At 36.1% G+C, this 20,239-nt stretch overlaps 1 protein-coding gene across 6 annotated transcripts in view; it reads right to left on the reverse strand.

Annotated features, from left to right (window-relative positions):
- Positions 1 to 20,239, reverse strand: part of 5-ht7 (5-hydroxytryptamine receptor 7) — a 561,506-nt gene that overhangs the window by 281,189 nt on the left and 260,078 nt on the right. For 5 of the 6 annotated variants that reach the window (XR_011731504.1, XM_071774764.1, XM_071774763.1 and 2 more), the window contains one exon: positions 16,837 to 17,158. Coding sequence is in view for 4 of the 6 variants with exons in the window: in XM_071774764.1 (XP_071630865.1) it covers positions 16,837 to 16,998 (162 nt within the window). In the remaining 2 variants the exon portion in view is untranslated. Of the gene's footprint in view, positions 1 to 12,115; positions 12,641 to 12,775; positions 13,331 to 16,836; positions 17,159 to 20,239 lie in introns of those variants that run through there. The other variant, XR_011731505.1, reaches the window with a different exon arrangement.

Raw genomic sequence — 20,239 nt, forward strand, 5'->3', positions numbered from 1 at the left:
AGAAATGATTTTAACAAACCATGCAGTAGTGGAAAATTCTGGATTATATTCATCCGCTAACAATTCAAAAGAACTGCTTACGTCATGTGAAAATACATTTTTAGCCTTGTTCACCTTCATTTTATTAAAATTATTAGTGCATCTGATGTCATCTATTTGTAATCTGGGAGTTAATAAAAGTTCAGAATTTTCTTGAATACTTATCAATTCGTTAAAATGTCTTAATTCTACTTTATTTGTTGGTAATTTATATTTTAATACTATATCATTTGGTACAGTTATTACTGTGTTATTAATCAATGATTGCTTTAAGTTTTTGAAAATATGTGGTGGATCAGCAATGATATATAAAAAACGACTTGAATCAAACGGATGCAATTGCGTGCTGGTGGACACAATCGCAGAAATCCCTTTAGAGTTCCGTTCATTCTACTGATAATGAAAGCTGTTATTGCGTCGCAATAGTAATTTTACAGTGCACGTGCCGGCACGCGGTAGTTTCAGGTAGAGACCGTTTCAGGTTATGTGAGTTACGCCACCACACACGCCTGACACGCCACGACAGAGTGAGATAGTATATATATCGTTTTCTCTCTCGTGAGTTTTTGAGGAAAAATGTCGGACGTTGGCCAGACTCTTATAATAGGGTCTCTAAGACAAACCTGGTGCGCAAAATAGTCTGAATGTTCGCGGCAACGTCGACGTAAATATTTTCTCTCTCTTTCCATCAATCTCCGATACAATTATTGAAAGAGGTAAGGGAGGGAAAAGTATAAATCAGAGTGTCGCGAGACGGTTTGCAGAGTTGCGCGTCATTCCTCTCGATTGACGCATCGACGAAGGAGAGAGATAAAGAAATCTCGTCATGTCCATACCAACGTTCGTGGACCTGCAAGGATTCCTCGTCGGGATGAAATTTGTCGTGAAAGAGGTGGCGGTGCTGAGAAAAGGCTGCGTTCTGACGCATCACATCTTTACCCTATGCCGTGGAATCTCCTCACAAAATCCGACAAATCGTGCGCTACCTGGTTGATTCGCAATCACCATGGATTACGATGGGAAGACGGAAACGTGCCGTACAGCATGGTGAAACGCCTGATTACGTCGGCCGTGCTTGGTGTGGAAGAAGAAGAAGATGATGACGACGAGATGCCGACTCTCGTGTACGTCAAGGGATGCCAGAAACGAGAATGACTGGTGGATCTGCTGGAGAATTATGCGCGAAAAAATTTAATCGTTGAGACTCTGGATGCGCATTACGAAGATATCGAATCTTTGAATAAACTAGATGACACCAATACTATGCGATGCGGAAAACATGAAAAGAATTGCGCGTTACAAAATGTAATAAAACTATTCAACTAGTGGTCGCGCGCGACGCCATAAAGATTTGTGATCTTTTTTAAAATAGTATATTGTCCAACTAGTGAAAAAAGTGGTCGATTCGGAATGAGTGTGAAGTTGCTCGCTCGCTCGTGCGACCATCACACTCATTTGGGCTCGACCACTCTTCCCACGAGTTGTTCATACTATTTTTTTTAACAAGAGCGTGAAACAGGCCGCTTTTCGCGCTTGTTTTACAATTTTATTTCTCCACTAGTTGAGAAATGGCTCCATGTTTCAACGCTTACGTCATCATTGCTAAATGGATCGTTTTGCTCACTCAAAACAAGTGCGAAAAGCGGCCCATTTCACGCTCGCGTTAGAAAAAATAAATTATATATAACTTTTTATAATGTTTTATTTCTTACTCCCCCTCCTCTCCCCCATCATCACCGTTAGAGTAGGCTTTACTTCCCCATCTCCTAATAAAAAATCCACTGCGCAGTTCTATAAACATTAATTCCTCCTCCCTCTTTCCCCCACCACATCATTACTTTTAGAATTGTCGAGTATACTCGATTAATTTCATATGATCAGTCTTGTCGCGATCGCTTGTACTGTCGGTCAACTTTTCAGAGCCTAGAGGGCGAAAATGTTCTCCTTTGAAGGATGCTGCAGCAGCAGCAGCAACAACGATGCAAAATGCGCGAATGCCGTGAATTATTACGTGCCGATTCATGACGTTGAAACTGAAACGTATGAGGCCAGATGTGATAGGTAAGTTTCTTTTAGGATAAAATAACATATAGAGCCCAGTTTTTATATTTTTGTAAATTGTATTACTTATGAAAATAAAAAACTAATTTTATTTTTTTATCCAGTATTTCGGGGGACCGTCGCGCGGTTCGTATACTCAGCAGACAATACGCGCTGACAGCTACGGGATACAAATTCCTTGAAATTGGTATCAACGTGGGCCCACCGAGCTATGTGGAGATCGTCGTTGGAGATCATCGAGGAAAGGAACTGCTGTTGTCTCTCGAAACATGGAAGGCACTCTACGAGCAACGGCGAAATACTCATAATTTCTTTTGCAATGACTACAAAGATGTCCATAGTTTTATAAACGTTGGACCGCTTACGGTGAGAGTTCGTACGGTTAAAAACGTCAAACTCATACGTTTAGGATCTGCAAACGTACGCTTGATGATGACCGAATCGATGTTGCATCGTATGTTCGATCTCGATCGGTGCATCGATGCGAGATTCGATCGTTTGGTCAGAATACTTGCGGCAGTCGATGCAAAATTTGCGCAGTTCTCCGATATCGCGTCCACCGTGAAGGATCCCAGGGAAGCGTCGAATGTAATATACGCTAGCGATGCGTTCAATACGAATCAGCTCATCGATTGTGAGCTCGCAGCTTTAATTTTTTTAGTACGTGAGGTATATTATGTAAAAAAAGAGTTAAATAAACATGCTTTTTTTTACACCTAAATGAACGATGTAATTTCTTTGCGTGCATGTCCTTTTCTATACCTAACTTTTATCATCGCTTCGTTGCGGTCGATCATCGTCGATCCGTCATTTCTTTGTTTGTTTTTCACGTACTGCGTCGTAAAAAATAGCGCGAAATTGTTTAGTCTACGCAATAACCACCCCCCTTTTTCTGGAAAAATGTTGTTTACGACGAACATGTTCCGACAAGTTCGATGCGTTATCGGATCGATCATCGTCCCGTCATTTTTCTTTTTTTGTCTTCTTACGTACTGCGTAGATAGATTGTTTAGCGAATTTGTTTAGTCTACGCAATAATCGCCCTTTTTCCCCCCTTTTTCTAGAAAAATGTTGTTTACGACGAACATGTCCCGACAGGTTCGATGCGTTAGCGTTATTAAACACGCTCCTACTTAGTGCGCTATCGAGTTAGTCTTACTATTATGCACCGCCTAGCGGCGTCGTTGCGAACGTACCCCGCGACCGGTGCGACGCGCACCCCACGCGCGGACCCGCGGCGCGCGGCGAACACGAACGCGAACGCGAACGCGGACTCCCCGCGCGGGCCCGCGGCGCGGGTGAGTCATCCCGGTGAGTCATACCGGACATGAGTCATCCCGGTGAGTCATCCCGGTGAGTCATACACGTGGTATGCCAAGGTCACTTTCCCCCTCCTCCACGGCGTAATCCGATATCCTTGAAATTCGATACCCCGGCCCCTCTTCTCCCCCTCCCCTCCCCTCACCCCCTCGTAATCCAATATTTCTGTGTAACCCGATACCCCGCCCCCTCCCCTCCCCTTCACTCCCTCCTTCGCGTAATCCGATACCCCCCTCCCTCATCCCCCCCCTCGGAGCCCCCGGGATGGAATTGGCCTATATCACCTTCTCTAATGTAAACTTATATGTATTTTAAATAGCTGAGAAAGCTAATAAAGAAAAATCCATCAAAAAAATCTCTCTCTCTCTCTCTCTCTCTCTCTCTGTCTCTGTCTCTGCAAGAAATGTGCTGAATCATATATAAAACTGTTGAATAAAAGATATACATATGTTTATATATATTGTGACGTGACAAGTCGCGTCTCCTTCCCGGACGGGCTCGGCCGAGGGGAATTCGGGGATGCCTCCTCGTTAAAGCGAGAGGAGGGCGGTCGCGTATTAGTAATTGGTCTAATTAGTTGTTAAGTTTTTAAGGGATTGCCAGTGGTGACCGAAGTCAACCTGTAACGGCCGGGAGCCGCAACGAGGAAGGGCAGAGGATTAAAGAGACGGCCAGGGGACATGGCTGGAAGTCGGATCGCCCGGACCTCCCCGCAAGTGCATGAGCGTCGCCGGCCTGAGTCCACCCCGCACTCGGAGGTCTGTGAACCTGGAACCCCACTTTAAAAAAAATGATTTTTCAATACAGAAAATAATAGTATTTCGTTTGTAGTTGATTGTAGTGAATTTACTTTTGTTTGTAGTTGTACCGTTTGCGTAATAGTTGCGTGTGAACAGTTCGCCAACTGTTAATTATCATTAACTTTGTTAATTATCAAGATTTCTTAATTTCGTTTGTTCTATATGATTCAGAATCGTTTGTAGTTATTTGTAGTGATTTTACTTTCGTTTGTAGTTGTATCGTTTAAAAGTTACGATTGTTTAAACAATTCGCCAAGAGTTCACTTTGTTAATTATCAAGATTTCCCAAATCTGTTTTTTTCTATGTGCTTCAGAATCGTTTGTAGTTGTTTGTAGTAATTTTACTTTTGTTTAGAATTGTACCGTTTGAGTAATAATTGTGTTTAAACAATTCGCCAAGAGTAAACTTTGTTAATTATCAATATTTTTTAATTTCGTTTTTTTTCATATGATTCAGAATCGTTTGTAGTTGTTTGTAGTGATTTTACTTTTGTTTAAAATTGTACCGTTTGAATAATAGTTGTGTTTAAACAATTCGCCTAGAGTAAACTTTGTTAATTATCAATATTTCCCAAATCTGTTTTTTTCTATGTGCTTCAGAATCGTTTGTAGTTGTTTGTAGTAATTTTACTTTTGTTTAGAATTGTACCGTTTGAGTAATAATTGTGTTTAAACAATTTGCCAACAGTAAACTTTGTTTTAATTATCAAAAAGGACTGATAAACAAGGTCAAATTTTGCATCGCACAATGGAACCTAAATCTATAAAATCTGTAAAATCTAATCTATAAAAATTCTTCTTTAAATCCTAAGAAATACGAACATATATTATCATTTATCCGAAATGGTGGAAATGTTGCGAAAATGGTGCATTAAGATATTAGACTTTAATATTGGTTTACATAGAAACCAACTGTCCGCTTTAAAAGTTTTTTTTATTTTTTTGATATTACAAAAAATATTTTTTCAGTTTATAATTTCTTTATTGATTTGAGATTTAATATTTATTTGATCCTTTTAAAACAATCAATAAATTAATAATAATAATAATAAAATCGATAACAGTTAATTATTAGAAGCAAGTAACCAGTGTTCACACATGTTACCATGGAAGTAATACGTCACATATCGTGAGTTTCTTTTATACGTGGCTACACTAAGGGCCATTCCAGAATACGTTAGCTACTCATAAATGTCATAAATAAAACAGTATTGGTTCATATTCAACTTAAAAAAAATTGAATCTTTTATAATTCGTATAGAGCAGATTGTTGGTTTCTATATGTATAAACCAGTAATAAATTCTAATACTTTGAGATACGCTATTTTCACAACATTCCCACCATTTCTCGGATAAATGATTGTTATTTTCCTACTTCTTAGGATCTAAAAAAGGACTTTTAAAGATTAGCTTAGGTTCCATCAGGATGTGTGTGCAAAGTTTGGCCTTATTTACCGGTCCTTCTTTCTCAAATCTGTTTTTTTTTTTCGTGTGATTTACAATGACTTGTAGTTATTTGTAGTAATTTTGCTTTCGTTTATAATTGTATTATTTAAAAATTATGATTGCTTAAACAATTTATTAATAATAAACTTGATTAATTATCAAATTTTTTTTTTCAAATCCACTATTTCTATGTGACTTAAAATCGTTTGTAGTTGTTTGTAGTGATTTTGTTTTCGTTTGTAATTCTGCCGTTTGAGTAATAGTTGCGTTTGAACTATTCGCCGAGAGTGAACTTCGTTAATTATCGCAATATTTCTTAATTTTATTTTTTCCATATGATTCTGAATCGTTTGTAGTTATTTGTAGTGATTTTACTTTCGTTTGTAGTTGTATCGTTTAAAAGTTACGATTGTTTAAACGATTCGCCAAGAGTTCACTTTCTTAATTATCAAGATTTCCCAAATCTGTTTTTTTCTATGTGCTTCAGAATCGTTTGTAGTTGTTTGTAGTGCTTTTCGTTTCGTTTGTAGTTGAAAAGTTTAAAAGTTACAACAATTTAAAAAAATAAATAAAACCTAACTTTGTCATTTGTCGAGATATTTCAAATCCGCTTGCGCCATCTTCTTCAGAATCATTTGTAGTTGTCTGTAGTGCTTTTCTTTTCGTTTGTAGTTGCACCGTTCAAAAGTTATTATATTTTTGCAATAAATAAAAAATGTAACTTTGCTAATTTTGAAGATATCTCAAATCCGCTTGCGCCATCTTCATCAGAATCGTTTGTAGTTGTTTGTAGTGCTTTTTTTTCGTTGGTAGTTGCACCGTTCAAAAGTTATTATATTTTTGCAATAAACAAAAAGTGTAACTTTGTCAATTTTGAAGATATCTCAAATCCGCTTGCGCCATCTTCTTTAGAATCGTTTGTAATTGTTTAGTGCTTTCTTTTTTATTTGTATTTTCACCGTTCTAAAGTTATGATATTTTTGCAATATACAAGAATAAGTGCAATTTTGCCAATTTTGGAAATATTTTAAAACTGATTGCGCGACTCGATGTAGAATCGTTTGTAGTTGTTTGTAATGGTTTTCGTTCCGTTTCGTTTAAAATATCTCCAAAATTGGCAAAGTTACACTTTTTGTTTACTGCAAAAATATCATAACTTTAGAACGGTGAAAATACAAATAAAAAAGAAAGCACTAAAACAATTACAAACGATTCTAAAGAAGATGGCGCAAGCGGATTTGAGATATCTCCAAAATTGACATAGTTACACTTTTTGTTTATTGCAAAAATATAATAACTTTTGAACGGTGCAACTACCAACGAAAAAAAAGCACTACAAACAACTACAAACGATTCTGATGAAGATGGCGCAAGCGGATTTGAGATATCTTCAAAATTAGCAAAGTTACATTTTTTATTTATTGCAAAAATATAATAACTTTTGAACGGTGCAACTACAAACGAAAAGAAAAGCACTACAGACAACTACAAATGATTCTGAAGAAGATGGCGCAAGCGGATTTGAAATATCTCGACAAATGACAAAGTTAGGTTTTATTTATTTCTTTAAATTGTTGTAACTTTTAAACGGTTCAACTACAAACGAAACGAAAAGCACTACAAACAACTACAAACGATTCTGAAGCATATAGAAAAAAACAGATTTGGGAAATCTTGATAATTAAGAAAGTGAACTCTTGGCGAATCGTTTAAACAATCGTAACTTTTAAACGATACAACTACAAACGAAAGTAAAATCACTACAAATAACTACAAACGATTCAGAATCATATGGAAAAAATAAAATTAAGAAATATTGCGATAATTAACGAAGTTCACTCTCGGCGAATAGTTCAAACGCAACTATTACTCAAACGGCAGAATTACAAACGAAAACAAAATCACTACAAACAACTACAAACGATTTTAAGTCACATAGAAATAGTGGATTTCAAAAAAAAAACTTGATAATTAATCAAGTTTATTATTAATAAATTGTTTAAACAATCATAATTTTTAAATAATACAATTATAAACGAAAGCAAAATTACTACAAATAACTACAAGTCATTGTAAATTACACGAAAAAAAAAAACCAGATTTGAGAAAGAAGGACCGGTAAATAAAGCCAAACTTTGCACACACATCCTGATGGAACCTAAACTAATCTTTAAAAGTCCTTTTTTAGATCCTAAGAAATAGGAAAATAACAATCATTTATCCGAGAAATGGTGGGAATGTTGTGAAAATAGCGTATCTCAAAGTATTAGAATTTATTACTGGTTTATACATATAGAAACCAACAATCTGCTCTATACGAATTATAAAAGATTCAATTTTTTTTAAGTTGAATATGAACCAATACTGTTTTATTTATGACATTTATGAGTAGCTAACGTATTCTGGAATGGCCCTTAGTGTAGCCACGTATAAAAGAAACTCACGATATGTGACGTATTACTTCCATGGTAACATGTGTGAACACTGGTTACTTGCTTCTAATAATTAACTGTTATCGATTTTATTATATTATTATTAATTTATTGATTGTTTTAAAAGGATCAAATAAATATTAAATCTCAAATCAATAAAGAAATTATAAACTGAAAAATATTTTTTGTAATATCAAAAAATAAAAAAAACTTTAAAGCGGACAGTTGGTTTCTATGTAAACCAATATTAAAGTCTAATATCTTAATGCACCATTTTCGCAACATTTCCACCATTTCGGATAAATGATAATATATGTTCGTATTTCTTAGGATTTAAAGAAGAATTTTTATAGATTAGATTTTATAGATTTTATAGATTTAGGTTCCATTGTGCGATGCAAAATTTGACCTTGTTTATCAGTCCTTTTTGATAATTAAAACAAAGTTTACTCTTGGCAAATTGTTTAAACACAATTATTACTCAAACGGTACAATTCTAAACAAAAGTAAAATTACTACAAACAACTACAAACGATTCTGAAGCACATAGAAAAAAACAGATTTGGGAAATATTGATAATTAACAAAGTTTACTCTTGGCAAATTGTTTAAACAATCGTAACTTTTAAACGATACAACTACAAACGAAAGAAAAATCACTACAAACAACTACAAACGATTTTAAGTCACATAGAAAAAGTGGATTTAAAAAAAACTTGATAATTAATAAAGTTTATTATTAATTAATTGTTTAAACAATCATAATTTTTAAATGATACCATTATAAACGAAAGCAAAATTACTACAAATAACTACAAATCATTAAAATAACTACAAATAACTATAAATAATAAAAAAAAAAACAGATTTGAGAAAAAAGGACCGGTAAACAAGGCCAAACTTTGCACACATCCTGATGGAACCTAAACTAATCTTTAAAAATCCTTTTTTAGATCCTAAGAAATAGGAAAATATCAGCCATTTATCCGAGAAATGGTGGAAAAGTTGTGAAAATAGCGTATTGAAGTATTAGAATTTATTATTGGTTTATACATACGAACCAATTATCTGCTCTATATACGAATTATACAAAATTTAATTTTTTTTTTAAGTTGAATATAAACCAATACTGTTTTATTTATGACATTTATGAGTAGCTAACGTATTCTGGAATAGCCCTTAGTCTAGCCACGCATAAAAGAAACTCACGATATGTGACGTATTACTTCCATGGTAACATGTGTGAACACTGGTTACTTGCTTCTAATAATTAACTGTTATCGATTTTTTTATTGTGATTATTAATTTATTAATTGTTTTAAAAGAATTAAATAAATATTAAATTTTAAATCAATAAAGAAATTAGAAACTGATAAGAAATGTTTTAAAATAAAAAAAATACTTTTAAAGCAGACAGTTGATTTCTATGTAAACCAATATTAAAGTCTGATATCGTAATGCACATTTTCGCAACTTTTCCACCTTTTCGGATAAATGATAATTATGTTCGTATTTCTTAGGATTTAAAAAAGAATTTTTATAGATTAGATTTTATAGATTTTATAGATTATCCATTGCGATGCAAAATTTGACCTTGTTTATCAGTTCTTTTTGATAATTAACAAAGTTTACTCTTGGCGAAGTGTTTAAACACAATTATTACTCAAACGGTAAAATTTTAAACAAAAGCAAAATTACTACAAACAACTACAAACGATTTTGAATCATATGGAAAAAAACGAAAATAAGAAATATTGGTAAATTAACAAAGTTTACTCTTGGCGAATTGTTTAAACACAACTATAGCTCAAACGGTACAATTATAAACAAAAGTAAAATTACTACAGACAACTACAAATGATTCTGAAGAAAATGGCGCAAGCGGATTTGAAATATATCGACAAATGACAAAGTTAGGTTTTATTTATTTTTTTAAATTGTTGTAACTTTTAAACTTTTCAACTACAAACGAAACGAAAAGCACTACAAACAACTACAAACGATTCTGAAGCACATAAAAAAAAACAGATTTGGGAAATCTTGATTAAGAAAGTGAACTCTTGGCGAATCGTTTAAACAATTAGATTTTTAAACGGTACAATTTTTAAACAAAAGTAAAATCACTACAAACAACTACAAACGATTCGAATCATATGAAAAAAACGAAATTAAGAAATATTGATAAATTAACAAAGTTTACTCTAGGCGAATTGTTTAAACACAATTATACTCAAACGGTACCCAATTCTAAACAAAGTAAAATTACTACAAACAACTACAAACGATTCTGAAGCACATAGAAAAAAAACAGATTTGGGAAATCTTGATAATTAACAAAGTGAACTCTTGGCGAATTGTTTAAACAATCGTAACTTTTAAACGATACAACTACAAACGAAAGTAAAATCACTACAGATAACTACAAACGATTCTGAATCATATAGAACAAACGAAATTAAGAAATCTTGATAATTAACAAAGTTAATGATAATTAACAGTTGGCGAACTGTTCACACGCAACTATTACGCAAACGGTACAACTACAAACAAAAGTAAATTCACTACAATCAACTACAAACGAAATACTATTATTTTCTGTATTAAAAATCATTTTTTTTTAAGTGGGGTTCCAGGTTCACAGACCTCGCACTCGGTCGTAACAGCGGCAGTATAACGATCTGGAAGACCCCGGGTCACCCCCGAGCGAAATGCCAGTCAGACCAGGGTACCGAGGAGCGGCCCAGGGAAAGGCGCAGCCCTGGGGCCGTCACCCCGAGGGGATGCCGGCGGACGGGGCCGAGGCTCGGCCAGCCTGACCCCGAACGCCGACTCGATCATCGCGGCCCGGACAGCCGGTTGAGTCGAAAAGCCCGCGCCGAATCGGAGGTAGTTGCAGCGGCGCCGCCGGAAGGGGAGGCGCGCGAGAAGCTGAGGCGCCGACCAAGAAGACTAGAGACCAGGAGACCGAACTCCAGTGGTGGGGGTGAGTCAAAATGTGGTCCGGCGCTGTTCGCAGTATGGTCGCCGGCCAATTCATGAACTACGCTACGTGCTGGATAAGTTCGAATCTTTACGTCGTTTGTTCTCTAGTCTTCTTGTTTGTTGCAAACCGTTTAAAACAAAGTGAAATCATGTCTAAAGTGTGTTGCATTGTGAATTGTGAGAGTAAATGTCCCAATTTGGATTCGAATAAAAGGACGCTATTTGGATTTCCGAAGGTAAGTGTATTTGATTGAATAAAAATAAATAACAATCATTTTCTCAAGAACATACAATCAGTTTGATTTTTTCACTTTTCAGGATTCTCATGAAAATCAAATCTGGATAGATAAGATTTCTCCGTTTTTTGAGTAGGGAAACGCTACTCGAAAATATTTACGTATTTGCGATAAACATTTCAAGGACAACGATGTTGAGCGGACTTTTCGAACTGTCTTGAAAGATGGAACAATAAACGAAATACCACGTGAAAAATTTAAATTGAATCAAGGTAGTGTACCATGTATTTTCGATGTACATCAAGATAATTTTGAAGAAGAGTCCATGGATGCAGGAGACGAAAGTTTATGTGTAAGTTGAAAATCGTTATAAATTATGCTTTGAAAATATATTGAGATATTCTCTACAAAAAACTCACCAACGGCTATTTAAAGTTCCCGTCGGACGCTTTATTCAATCTCTTGATCGCTATTGAAAGAGCAATTCTCAAGACAATTGGTGCCGAGGAGCTGAATTGTTATTCTTTCCAGCGCATAGCAGAGAATATCCTCCTCGAGAGTTTCCCGTTCATTGGATGTCAAGAACATAAGGGAGCGTTGACAAAACGGGTGATTCATTATTATACATTAAGCAGAGCACATATTCTCAGTAAAACTTACAATAAAATATATGATGAGAAGAAAGTGGAGATGCAAAAACATCGAAAACAAGTGTTCGATAAAAAAAAGACTGAATAAAAGTTATGTTATTAAGTTATAATATATATTTAAAGTTATGTAAAAATATAAGGAGATAAATATAAAGGAAAAACCATAATTTTATTTAAAAAAAATTACATTGCATTTTACACATCCAATATCAATAAACATTTTTATGTACAATTTAGCTGTTCCGAGGAAGCTATTATCAATTTCATTACAAAAATTTATATGCTTTGAAAAACCAAAAGTTTATCAATACAATTCAAACTTTCAACAATATCTCTCACTGATTCTGGCTCAGGTATTAGCCACTTTATATGGTTTTGTTTAAAATATATCTCTCCGTTCATGTTCGAATCAATGATCATATTTAATTTTATAGTATAATCATTCTCTGCTTTAGCAAATATTATGCGGTGATCTTGCACAACAAATCCCCAACTTTCATGTGGCAACTGAATGAGTTTTGCATTCTTTCGTAGATATTGAAATAGACAATTTTTGCACGTCTTTGCAATCCTGTAGTCGCCGTGTATTTCGCAACCTGCTTTTACGAATCTTTCCTCAATTTCTTCTCGATATTCGCCCATGGTTGCATCAATTACTTTTCCAGACTCAGTGCCCTATGCAAAAAAATTCAATTGATTATATTTCACAACACAGAATATCGTATTTTTTTATCACTTGTTTTTATCCAAAAAGTTTCCTATGTGAACTTCGTCGTTCCTAAGTATCATATATTATTTATTAATACTTACGACATCAAAATTAAATTCAGTGTTTACATCTGCCAAGCTGATGTTCTTGGTTATGTTGCACGAAGCTCTTGCACCATCTTGCACCGGAAATCCAGCACGCCGTAGTTCATGAATTGGCCGGCGACCATACTGCGAACAGCGCCGGACCACATTTTGACTCACCCCCACCACTGAAATTTTAAGGAGTTCGGTCTCCTGGTCTCTAGTCTTCTTGGCGCCGACGAGAGCGCTCTGGAATTGGAGTGGCGCCCCCGGAAGGAGCGGCGCACGGGCGGCCTAGGCGCAGGAAGCGCTAGGATCGGCAATCCGGTCGAGCGACACGCTACAGCGCAGGCGCGGGGAACCGGCGCGATCCCGGCAGGCCATCGTTTCCGACACTGTCGTGCCGGCTAAAGTACAGGACGCATCTCCCGGATCCCGAGCTGCCCGGACTGCCGAAGGGGCGACGACACATTGTAAGGTCACCACTCTGGCGTCCCCGCGTTAAGAAAAAGAGGGTTCGCTCGAGGCATCGGCCCATGGCACACATCGGTTACCTAAGCGCCGCAGGATTACCTGTGGACAGCGAGGTCAGAGCGTGCGTTACCTTGCGCTCGCATTAAAGTAGAGTCGGGTGGAAATCGTGCCAGGGCCTTGCCGAGAGTGAGCTCTCTAGTGCGTAGAGACCAATTGTGCCCTTCCCGCGAGCACCGCCACGGCCGACAGTCGCGTGGCGTTGAGATATGTGAATCGGATTAATCGGGTCGAATTGTGTAGCGTCTCGTTGAATTAATGTAAGTAATCGTATCGCGTTATTCGTAATCGTGTCGCGTTTCATTGTGATAGAGCTTATGTTCGTAATCGCGTCGCGTCTTGGCCATAGTATTTATGTTCGTAATCGTGTCGCGTCTTGGCCCTATTATTGAGAGTGATGCCTTGCGTGGCGATAACGGGAGCGAGTTGTGCGGGTAACGGCGAGCCGCGAGTGGTCATGTGAAGGGCACTCGCCCTCGTATTTGAGTAACGTATCCGGGCCCTCGAGAACGGCGAATATTGTGTTTGGCGGGACGGAAAGATCGACGGGATCGGCGCGGGGCCGCGGAATCTCCGTGCTTGCGAGAGAATTCGGGATTCGCGTGGCAAGCCGCGGGATCGTCCGCGATACGAGTCCTTATTTCGTGTTCGGGGGCAATCGCCGGCCAGCGTGGTTGACTCGGCGAGATCGCCCATAATTTTTGCGTCGTGCGGAATCGAGGTGGCCCGGGTGCGCGTTGAAGGAGCAACCGAAGGTGCGGCGAGTCGGTTCGTCGGCCTCGTGGCGTAAGTTCGTTGTGAGTTTGAAGCAAGGTACCGCGATACCTGAATCGTAATTATGTTAAGCTTTCGTGTGTTCGCCTGCGTTTATCTGTTGCGTTGATCCAATCTACAGTGTGAAAGATTCGACATTACCGCGTGCACTTATTGCGTTGCGGCATTCGTGCGTCAGCCCATCCGACATTTTTGCGGTAATACGAGAGACTCAGACCGATTATACCCATTGATATTATCTGACTAAATATATCCTCTGTTATTATTATTTATTCTCTTGTGTGTGATTGATTGTGTGACGCCTCTCTCCGAATTCCCTGAAAGAGCCCTACGCCCTGAAGTATTGCCGGGAATATCGCGTTAGATATTATAGTGTACGGTGGTGCGATCCGTCGCACCTGGCGCCCAATCTTTGGTGTCGAAATTAGTTACGCGTGCTGCCAATCCACGATAGCCCTCCACCGGATTGCGAGACCGGGGGAAAAAGCGTCGCAATATATATATTTTTTTTTAATAAGAAAGATATATATTATATATACAGGGTGTGAAAAAACTTTGGTACGTTACTTCAAGAGTCAATAAAGGACACAAATACAAGCATTTTGAACATAGGAACCATATGGGATCCCCGGCACTTAAGCCCCTTGCACAATGCTAGGCAACAGGCAGTAGGAACAGGGAATAGAAATCAGAAATCATGTATAAATGCAGAATAAACAGTGACACAGGCAATAGACACAGAGTTTCCGTTACGTTGGAAATTCTGTGCCTATTGCCTGTTGCCAACCAATCATAGCATTCGAATTTTTTAGGTTGCAATTAACGATTTTTTGGTTATTTCCTGTTTCTATTGCCTGTTGCCTGGCATTGTGCAAGGGGCTTTAGTTTCAGCGGATTTAAGTGAAGCGCCACAGTGAAACTTCAAACGCGTGTATAGCGCCAAAACTAAGTGCTGGGGACCCGTGGTTCCTATGTCTAAAATGCTTGTATTTGCGTCCACTATTGACCCCTGAAGTTGGCTGTATATTACTTATTTTTAAGAATAGTAATCTTATTTTGAATTTCCGCTGAATCAATGTAAAAAATATGTTTTTTTCTAAATATCGTGTTTTTTTCGAAAACAAGTAATTATTTTGACCTTTTTGATAGAAATACGTAATAGATGATAGAAATTTGATAGAAATAGAAATAAATATTCAGTATAGTTTTAGTGTGAATTTATAACGCGCTCTTCTTCTAGTTACGTTACTTTTATTCGCTTTCTTCTAGCCAGTCATTCAGAAAAGAATTTTATTGTAGAACGTATTAAGCTGGGGCCAGCCTATGCGCGATTCGTGGTTTGTGATTCGCGATTCGCTATTCGTATAAGATTCGTGAATAGTGTGTATAGGCAGATTCGTCGAATTCGCATCAATTGTTTACCATTCGCGCCGATTTGCCAGCGAAACGCTCTTTCGATTCGTGGTTCGTGATTAGCGGTTCGCTATTCGTATAAAATTCGTGTAAGTGTGTATAGGCAGATTCGTCGAATTTGCATTCGCTGTTCACCATTCGCGCCGTTTCGCCAGCGGAGCGGTTTGTTGGCGAGATCAAAGAGCGCGAATCGCCACGAATGATCAATTCGTGTTGATTCGTGCGGTGTTCACACTGTGCATGTCTATTCGTATGTACATATCTTCGTGGTTCACGCTAAAAAGTCGATATAGACTCGATTTACTCGATAATCGATTAAGTCGATTAGGATTTAGATTAGTTCATTAGTTGCAAGGATGGAAGCCGAATGGACAGAATGTCGCGTTTTTGCGCTTATAGAAAAGCAATATTCGTGCTTGTGGGATCCCAAAGACAAGGATTACAAAAGTGGAAATAGAAAATTTGATGGACGATATTAGTTGTGGCGAAATTCTAAATAAATAGCTCAAACATCGGAACCTATCGCCTGACGCCAAGAATCTCAATGTTACTGCTAGTCTTTCTCTTTGGTTGATACAGGTTTTCTTAAATGAGTGCTTTGTTTAGCAATTCGGGTCCTATCAAATTGAGAAGAAATTCATAATCCTCTGCCGACATTCTACAAAAATTCTCGAATTTCCCACTCCTCTTTACATCATTGAGCAATACAGTTCCACTATGTCTAGAATAAAAAATATTAATGAAGTAATTTGGTCTTACCGTGATTGAGAAATTTCTTATTTCAAAACTTGCAATACTGATTTTATTAACTAACCTATTGAATAGTGGTTTGATCCACCATCTCCGCTTTCTTCTTTTCATTTTCTTCTTTGCAATTAAAATATATATTGCACTCGCAATTGCAACGTCACTATCATCGCTATCGCTCATGATCGAATCTTATTACGCAAAAATGTACTCTGGATAATAAAAGTAAATGTTCTTTCCTCGGTGTCTTCTTTTATTTGCATACAATGACTGCCGAATCATAAACGAATCGAAATCGCGAATAACAAATGATAAACCATGAATGCGAACGACACGAATCTATACGAATGGCGAACCGCGACATTGGCGAACGATACGAATCTATACGAATCTTCGGCGCCAGACTATGCGCGATTCGTGATTCGTACGAATCTTTACGAATGGCGAACCCCGAATCACGAACCACGAATCGCGCATAGTCTGGCCCCAGCTTTAAATATTATTATTTATTCACTCACTCATTCACTCTTGAGGACTGTGTTCGTGTTAAAAGTATACTTTATTTATACCTTAGCTACGCAATTACGCTGGTAACTTCGCCACGCATCACTTACCTCTATTGCATTGTAGGGCGAATAATCGCCGGGAAAGTTTATAAAGAAGGAAAGGAATGTGGCAGCTGGCTGAACATCATTGATAATCGACGTAAAGTTTGGCATCTCCGCGCTGACTAGATCTTGCTCCTCTATAGAAATGATAGTATCTTGCGTTGCCATTTCCGATGTCTATGTTATGCTTCTTGTATCTTTTTAATTACGATGTCGGGCTTTGCAAGCATACATAGCAATAGGAGATTGCCTTGCTTTGATTCCGGATGGAGAGATTCGGTAGCGTAGAGTTCCACTTTATCACAGTCCTTGTCAACTTTTGCTTCTCCTGCAAAATCACGATGACTGTGAACCTTGCCACTTTTACCATTAAAAATAAATTTGGATATATGCCATAATTAAATGCTAATTTATTATTAATTTATTGTTTAAATTCCGAATTTGTGCATATCTATTTGCAAGAAAATAACATTAAAGGTGGCGGTGCTGACTTCACATTATGCTAACACCCCCACATATGAAAAACGTGTGGGTGATGAAACTAATGGATGACGCGACAGATACCTAGTATTGTTATGGGCGAATTCGAAGATCCGAAAAAACATAAATGATCTCGTGATTTGTGCAAAAAAATATATATTATGTTTTAGACGATACTTAGAAATTCTCTATCTCACATTTCCATTTAAAACAAAAAATTTAAACAGAAATAAGAAATTATTTAGTATTTTCCGGAGATTTTCCGGATTTCTGAATTTGTAGCAAATAAGTACTAATGCATATTATAGCATTTCGGCTAGTAAACTTTCCTAGTTTTATTTTTTGTTACTCTTTTTCTGCCGTTGGGTTTTTAATTCAGATGATTATCCTTAGAAGAACGATTGAATGTAACGATATGAATAGGGAAAACTCGAAAGCGTACAGCGGTATTCATGCAAGGAGTCATTATCGTACTCTACAGAATAGGAAGCGCAGCAAAAGTCCGGACTGTAATTTTGCAGCGGCGACGTAAATTGCTGACTTAAAACGGTTTCAGAATGAAGTTTCGCAGCAACTTCTTTGTTTTATCTCATGGATGAAAGAGAACACGTGTATTATCGCTAAAACGATAATCGCTATCCGATGATAAACAAAAGTATCACGCGAATGTCTCGTCACCTGCATTAATAGGTATATATTGATTAGAATCAAATATTTAATGGTGACTACTTAGGCTGCGTTTATCGTAAACTATAGATTTTCAGTATAATATATTGACAGTGAATATCGAAACGCAGCCTTTATAGAAGTAGTTTCAAAAATCCTCAGACAATGTTGTTGCGTGAAATTTTGAATGTGTTATTGTAACAAAATAGTATGTACAAGAGAATTGCGAAGATCATTAGTGTTTCTTTGTCGTCAATCTAATTATTTTGCTGGTTTAGTGGCTAGATTAGTTGGATCTTGGCACTAATGGTTACAGAATTATACTATGAGATATCGCTTTTTACGAAAGAGCTAGGATTCTAGTCAACCGGAAATCGATCCGGTCGAACATTAACATTTTGCACGCAAAATAATTTTAAGCGTTGTAATAAACGCGAAATATAAATTTGAAAAAAATACAATTTTTTAAATGTTAAGTACGCGATTGGTGCAAATATGAATTTTGTTAAATGTTTTTGAAAAACAAATATTTATTATTTAATTATAGTGACGCTGCGTTAATCTTTTCATGTTTGATTTTTGTTAGAAGAAATGCACATCCAGCTTCATTTTTTGAATAAATAATAAATAAAAAAAATTATTTTATTTTATTTAACTTAATTAAATAAAATAATTTAAACATATTCAAAAAAATAAATTAATTTAATTTTTTAAAATTGTTAGAATTGCAAAATTTAAAAATAAGATTAAGTTATAAAAATTCAAAATAGCGGATCTAATATGACGAATAAAAAGATAAAATATTTTTAAATTCTATGGGATTGTATATTATAATGCCTTAAAACAAAATAATTAAAAAACGCAATAATTAAAATAAAAAATCTAAAATAGAGTAGATCAATATAGAAAACGCAAGAAATAAAATATCTTTAAATTCTAATAAATATGTATTATATTAAAAAATTTTCAGGGTTATAAAATATAAGTGTAACTTTTAAAACAAAATAAAAATATAACAAAATTGTATAATAATATAAAAACTGTTATTAGGAATGATAAGATCCAAAAGTTTTTAGCTAATTTATACCGCGTTTATTCGCAAATACTATAACTTCAAGAGCATCGCTATATGTATGTATAACATCTCAATTATTAAAATACGAGAGAAAGGAGAGAAAAGAGAGAATGGGAGGAAGAGAGGGTGAGGAAGTGGAAGTGGAAAAGAGGTAGAAGGGGAGAGAGAGGGGGAGCGATAAAGTATAAATATCAATAGAAATTTGTGACAATACTGCCACTACATCCAACGTCACTGTACCCGGCGTTCTTCACGATACAAATGAAGCCGCCGCAATGGCGATAAACAAGTCATGACTTCACTCGCCCTGTTTACGCGATCAGCGATAAGCCGAAGTGCTCTCTCGACACGTGAAAGATGTTCAAGAGCAGTACTATGCTTTGGCTCGATATGCTGTTAGTCAGTCTAACTCGAGCCTTGGAAGAGAGAATCAAACATTGACGAATAAAAGAATTTCAAACCTCACGCATGTGCTTTCTCATCGAGAGAGATTCATATATTTTTTATGTTCTAAAAATTTCCAAAAATTTATATTATCAGAGTTGTATTTGAATATTCACCACGCAAGATGATGCTGTGCATATCAAACATTTTATTGTTAGTCTAAAAATTTGGATCGTATAATAATTTTTTATGTTTTATTATAAATTTTATTATAATATTATTTGGTTGAAGTTTAAGCATTTTTTTTTTAAAACTCTTATTAAACTAATGATTAAATAATTACCAAAAACATTTTTAAACGTTTTAAGACATTTTTCAACAAATTTTTAAACGTGTTAAGACACAGGAATATATATATATATATATATATATATATATATATATATATACGCACATATACAATAATATATGTTATACTGCATGTAAAAGGATTAAAGCATTAAATTATTTTCTTGTGTCTGAGACTTGCAAAGAGATAAAAAATAAAATAATAAAATTAAGATCTAGTAAATTATAAACTGCAATTATAATGTTTAAAATTAAAAATATGAGAGAAAATAGCGAAGCTATGCTTTAGATTGCATGGTAAAAGATATTTTGAAATATATAGATGGAAAATGCACGCAAAGATGCATTAGATGTCACTTCACGAAGTACAAGAAACTTCTATTACGCTACGTATTTTAGCAATTACGTCCTCCAGTTATAACGGCGAGATCTATGAAAATGTAATTCGCTAAATTG

The sequence above is a fragment of the Temnothorax longispinosus genome, chromosome 4, assembly GCF_030848805.1.
Source record: "Temnothorax longispinosus isolate EJ_2023e chromosome 4, Tlon_JGU_v1, whole genome shotgun sequence".
NCBI lineage: Eukaryota > Metazoa > Arthropoda > Insecta > Hymenoptera > Formicidae > Temnothorax > Temnothorax longispinosus.